The following is a 6,326-nucleotide window of genomic DNA, read 5'->3' on the forward strand; positions in this document are numbered from 1 at the left end:
GCTGATTCATGCATAGACTCTCTTGGAAGAATGCATAGCTGATAAGAGGGGTTGCTTCTGACACAGGACACTAGGGGGTTTCCTAGTGGGGTGCAGTGGAGGCCTTGGCCTTTCTGGTCATTTCCTGTGGACTAGGATCCCCTCTGTGAAGACTGAAGGCTGACATTCTTCCTCCTCCTGTGGCCTCTTTCATGGCAGGGCTGAGCAGGGGCAGTGACAGCTGATGGGGCTCTAGCTTGGGACGTGAAGATGATCCTTTAGGCCTGCAAAAGCCCCCAGTCTCCTTTTAGGTAATTCAGGGGAAGTATGGGCCCAAGTAGGATAATAGAAGACTCTCCTCCCAATTTGACTCAGGACAGAATTTTTTAAAGATTTTATTTATTTATTTGAGAGAGAGAGAGAACACAAGCAAGGGGAGGGGCAAAGGGAGAGGGAGAAGCAGGCTCCCCAATGAGCAGGGAGCCCCACGCGGGACTCCATCCCAGGACCCTGGGATCATGAGCTGAGCCGAAGGCAGACACTTAACCGACTGAGCCACCCAGGCACCCCCAACTCAAGACAGATTAAATTCAAGTTGAAAATGAAAGCAGTTGGACCAGTCTTGTTTCCTGAGTGCAGGCAGCAGCTCATACCTCTTAGAGCTGTTTCATTTAGAGGCAAGAAACAATATAATGGCACCCTTGTATCTAGGAGTGACGGACCTTTTTCTTCTTTGGAGAGATAGATTTCTTGCTATTGGTGAAGGCCCTTGAAGATTGTAGTTTAAACTCAACTGGAAAGTGGTCACTGACATCCAAGGCCTATCAAGAGAAAAGGGAGATGAATTTGGGAGTTAGGACACTGTCATTTTAGTGATGAACAAATTCAGGCTCAAGGTGGGAAGATAAAACCCCTAAAGTCATGCAACAGAACACACACTAGTGAGCACCATCCTTGGACCAGCTCAATCAGAAATTTAGACAGGTCTTCAAGCCACAGAGTCATTGACTTTGAGACTCCGGGACCAATGGCCCGATGTTGTATCTCCAGTGGCGGCCTCAAAGGATGACACCAGCCCATCTTCCCAGGATAGTGGCACAGAAAGACAAAGAGGGCAGCTGTACCTCGTCTTCGGTCAATTCATAAACTTTCTGAAAGTTAAAGGTGCTGTTTGATTTGGGAACAACAGAGCTGATGATCTCTTGTCCTCTAAGCACAATCCTAGAGAAAGGGAGAGAAGACCATCCCGTTAATCCACCTTGTTGATTTCTGAAACAAACCAAGTTTCCTGTTTGACATCTGGAATTGACTGAGCAGCCTGGCCCTTTCGTGTGATGTTCAAAGCCCAGGCCTGGTTCTGTGATCCTTAGGACAGTATCTAAGACTGGGGAAATTGGATCATCCCCTGCTGGAGCCCTGTGGGCCCCCACACAGCATTTCCCTGTGTGGACAGTAGCCCTGAAGGTGGAAGAGAAGATTCTATATGAAACATGGACACCACACCGTGGAGCAATGACTTACATACTGAGAATGTTGTTCCCTTTGCAATTATTTTTCACTTTTATTATGGAGAAAGGTGCTGGTTTATCTTTTTTTTTTTTTTTAAGGTTTTATTTATTTACTAGAGAGAGTTTGGGAGTGTGCATGGGGCGGGGTGGGTGGAGGGCAGAGGGAGAGGGAGAAGCAGACTCACTGCTTAGCAGGGAGCCCGATGCAGGGCACGATCCCAGGAACCCTGGGATCATGAGCTGAAGGCAGACACTTAACCCACTGAGCCACCCAGGTGCCCCTGGATTATCTTTAATAACCCCCTAGGCTCCCATTTTGGCCAAGACAGGGCAGGCTACAATCACCAAGCACTCTGCAAGCAAGATAATTAAGGCAGAATTTAACATTGTTCGGTTTTCACTGGGCTTATTTTTTTTTAGTTATTTTCGATTTATGACAAATGATGCTATTTTCTTACCTTAGCATGAAATTTCCTTTGAAAATTAATTATTTCATTAGAAATGAATGAATTTATAGACAAATACAGTAAAAACCATAGTACAGTGCTTTGTAGTGACAGCAAAGACTGGGAACATGGTAGTTAAATGAGTTTTGGAACCATGGACTCTAACCTATCCCAAGCGGAGTGACGCATTTGGGATCTGCATGGCCCCAACGGACTGAGTGAGGAATGACAAGGTGAGTCAAACTGCCAGGTCATGACTATCCACTGAGCTTTTCCTGATTCCAACTGGGCTGATTTGGTTTCCTGTGTTTGCTACCAATCCCACCGTGGTTAACTCTGAACTCAGTCCACAAGTAAACTCTTCACATTCGCTTGGAGATTTCTTCAAGCCATCCTTCAGACCCAGAGACTCAAGAGCTACATAGTTAAGGCTCCCCCGTTTCTGACTTCTAGGGACGTGTGTGGGCAGCTCAGCTGATGGTTGAAGGCTTTCCCGAGGCAGCTCCATGCACAGGCCAGTTCTTGCCATCTTTTGTGTCCAACAGCGAACAGCTCATGGGAGGTAAATAAATATTTGAACACAGAACAAAGACTGGAATTGAGACCACTTCATCTTACTCCCCTTACTAGAAATGTATATCCCTTTTATTTTTTATTTTTTTTAAGATTTTATTTATTTATTTGACAGAGAGAGAGAGAGAGAACAAGTAGGCAGAGAGGCAGGCAGAGGCAGAGGGAGAAGCAGGCTCCCCGCCGAGCAGGGAGCCCGATGCGGGGCTCGATCCCAGGACCCTGGGACCATGACCTGAGCCGAAGGCAGCAGCTTAACTGACTGAGCCACCCAGGTGCCCCTATCCCTTTTATTTAAAAAAAATTTTTTTTTTATTTTTTAAGTGGGCTCCATGCTCGAACTCAGACCCCGCGATCAAGAGTCACATGTTCTACCAACTGAGCCAGGCTGGCGCCCCAGAAGTTTATATCCCCTTTAAAAAAACATAAAAGAGGGATGCTTGGGTGGCTCAGTCGGTTAAGCATCTGCCTTTGGCTCAGGTCATGATCCTGGGGTCCTGGGATGGAGCCCCGTGTCAGGCTCCTTGCTCAGAGGGGAGCCTGCTTCTCCCTCTGCTTGCCGCTCCCACTGCTTGTGCTCTCTCTTTCTCTGTCTCTGTCAAATAAATAAATAAATATCTTTAAAAAAAAAATAAAAGATATATGCTGGTCTGGAAAACATAGAAAATCCAGAGGAACAAATGAAAAATTAATCTTTGAAAAAATCACAGGTAATCCTGCCATCCTTTGGCATATGTGTCTAAACCTGAGGTTCTTTTAGTAAATACTTCTTTTAACCTGTTCCCCCACCCCACCTAATCTACTGTGAGCATCCTTCCCCGTGATGCACTGTTCTTCTGCTTCATTCTTTTCTTTTTTTAAAGATTTTTATTTATTTATTTGAGAGAGAGAGAATGAGAGACAGAGAGCATGAGAGGGAGGAGGGTCAGAGGGAGAAGCAGACTCCCTGCCGAGCAGGGAGCCCGACTGCTTCATTATTTTCAATCACCTCTCCCTTGTTGGCCAGGGGAGAATGGGGCCGCAGAAGGGACTTGACCTGCCCAAGGCGGCACACACGGCATGTGCGAGCAGGGCTAGTGGGCGAGTGGCCGTCTCCAACCCGCTCTGCTGACAAGCCCTCAAAGCCAGAGGGGGAGCGCAGGCACCGGGGAGCCCAGGCTCCTGCCTTCCCGCCTCTGTCTGCTCTCCCCAATGCTAGGGCGCTTTCCACTCTCAGGAGCCGGAGCAGAGACTTCTGCAAAGAACACACCAGCCCTGAAAGCTCCAAAGAGGAACAAAGGAGGTCATGGGATGGAAGTGAAAGCCTGACCTCAAAACTAGAGAAGTGAGAACAACTGTCTTCTGGCAGAAGCCATCTGGTGCTTCCTTGGAGGAAGGCCGAGCTCTGGGAACCGCAGCCGCCGCGGGTTCTGCTACAGATGGGAAGATCGGGAACATTCACATCCTTCGAGTGCCTCCCACACCTCCCGGTTTAAGGAGCAAAAGTGAAAGCTGACTGAAAATCCCCAGGGAGATTTTACAATACTGTTTTTTTTAATGTAAGCTCTACAGCCACCATGAGGCTTGAACTCACACCCCGAGATCAAGAGCCACGTGCTCTGCTCATTGAGCCAGCCGGGTGCCCCGAGAATGCTGTTATTTAAAGGTATGTATTTGCATTTAGGAATGTATAGCAAAAGCTTTAAAAGTATAAATACTCTTCTACTGGTCTCATATGGAATGTCCATTTCAGCAGTGCTTATGCTCGCAAACTCTTGGCAATAACCTAAGCTCAGTGACAGAGGACTTGAGTGACTAAATTCTGGTATGTCTTCATGATGAAATAATTAACAGCCGGTGAATGTGTGGAACACTTATCATCTGCCAGGCATTGTGTGAGAAGACATATACTACTTCATCTCCTCCTCCTCATGGTTCCATGAATGAGGCTTGACTACAGTCTCCGTTTTACAGGCCAAGAAGCAAAGACACACAGAGCTTAAGTCTCTCGGTCACAGACCTGGGGTGGTAGGCGCAGGATTTGAAGTTAGGCCTGCACTAGCCACTGCTAAGCCACAATGCTCAGGGCTCCCAGTCATGGTCATGCATGTTGCACACTGCACAAGTACCCGATACGTGGGCCTGAAGTCTAATTGACTCAGCACTGCAACCGGGTTCTTCCTCCGCCCTGAGGGGGGCGCCTTTCCTGAGGCATATCAAGCACTGCATGGGCTAGCCTGAGTCGGGCAGATGAGTCTTACCTGTCATATGCACAGCTGGTGCTCCCCTTGACCGTGGTGTCCTCTTGGTCCCTTATCAGCCAAACAAACCTGGGGTCAGTCTTCAAGCGGATGTTCTTCCAGGCCTTCTTGGGGACATAGCTACAGCCGGCGTTGAAGTCACCCATGAAAATGAAATTCTGAAAGAGTTATTTGGAATCGTCACCTTCTGGGTATTATTGCCAAATACTTTTCCTTAGAACTGCTAGCAATGACTCCACCTCCCATGCCCAGTAAACAGTGGGTTCTGTGACGGGCTAAATTGTGTCCTCCCCACCCCCACCCCCAAATTCATATACTGAAGTCCTAACGCACAATACCTTATGTGACTGTATTGGAGAGAGGGCCTTTAAAGAGGTGGCCAAGGTAAAATGAGGTTATATGGGTGGCCCCTAATCCAATATGACTGGTGTCCTCATAAAAAGAGATTGGACACAGAGAGACACAGAGGGAAGACCAAGGACAGAGGCTTCAGGAGAAACCAATCCTGCTGACACCTTGACATTGGACATCCAGCTTCCAGAGCTGTGAAGAATACATTTCTGTTGTTTTAATGACCCAGTCTTTGGCAACCCTGGCAAATTAATACAAGATCTTTCTTCATTTCTTTTTTTTTTTTTTTAAAGATTTTATTTATTTATTTGAGAGAGAGCGAGCGCACACCAGCACAAACAGGGCTAAGGGCAGAGGGAAAGCAAGCACTCCGGGGTCATGACCTGAGCCGAATGCAGACGCTTCATCAACTGAGCCACCCAGGTGCCCGGATTTCTTCTTGGTTTTTAAAGTTGAAAATGGAGTCACAGTTTGGATAAGTATTTGACAGGTGAGGACGTACAAGGGAAGGTGTTGTCACTGGGCAGGAGGACGTTTGCCGTAACCCTTCCCTCCTGTTCTTGGTCACCGCGTCCGTATTATTCAGCATGCTGAGTTAGGTGGGGATAAAAGAATCCAGCTCACTTATTCCCTCAAATCTTTCTGGCTCAAACTACTGTAGGGTATAAATATATGAATGAATCAACGCCTTTTGTTTCCAAGCAGGAAAGATGAATTCGGGGTATGACAGCTTTGGTGCCATGCTTTCTCTTCTATTGTTTAGAGGTTGGGAACTTACTCCTGTGGAAATTCTCTCTACTGAGGAAGTGGGAAGAGCCTGAAAGGGAGGGGGTGATAGAGTGAGTCGTCTACCCCTGCCCTGAGGCCACCAACAGAACCTTCTTTTTTTTTTTTTTTTCATTTTTGAAATTGGTAATTCTTTTCTTTTTTCTCCTTTTTTTAAAATTTTTTTTATTATTTTTTTTATTCTTATGTTAATCCCCATACATTACATCATTAGTTTTAGATGAAGTGTACCATGATTCATTGTTCCTGCACAACACCCAGTGCTCCATGCAGAACGTGCCCTCCTCAATACCCACCACCAGGCCAACCCATCCTCCCACCCCCCTCCCCTCTAGAACCCTCAGTTTGTTTTTCAGAGTCCATCGTCTCTCATGGTTCGTCCACCCCTCTGATTTCCCCCGCTTCATTCCTCCCCTCCCGCTACCTTCTTCTTCTTTTTTTTTTCT

The 6,326-nt window shown here is 46.9% G+C and overlaps 1 protein-coding gene across 1 annotated transcript; it reads right to left on the bottom strand.

The window, feature by feature from the left end:
* Positions 1 to 358: 358 nt before the first annotated feature.
* On the bottom strand, positions 359 to 4,922 carry LOC145719640 (deoxyribonuclease gamma-like). Its single transcript, XM_081811169.1, has 3 exons — positions 4,744 to 4,922; positions 1,104 to 1,200; positions 359 to 800 (listed from the first exon to the last, which is right to left on the bottom strand). Exons 1-3 carry the CDS (start codon positions 4,887 to 4,889, stop codon positions 687 to 689), a joined length of 357 nt encoding a protein of 118 aa, XP_081667295.1. The 5' UTR covers positions 4,890 to 4,922; the 3' UTR covers positions 359 to 686.
* Positions 4,923 to 6,326: the final 1,404 nt, after the last annotated feature.

This window comes from Leptonychotes weddellii, unplaced genomic scaffold (genome assembly GCF_054177405.1).
Source record: "Leptonychotes weddellii isolate Sample4059 unplaced genomic scaffold, ASM5417740v2 HiC_scaffold_6023, whole genome shotgun sequence".
Classification (NCBI taxonomy): domain Eukaryota; kingdom Metazoa; phylum Chordata; class Mammalia; order Carnivora; family Phocidae; genus Leptonychotes; species Leptonychotes weddellii.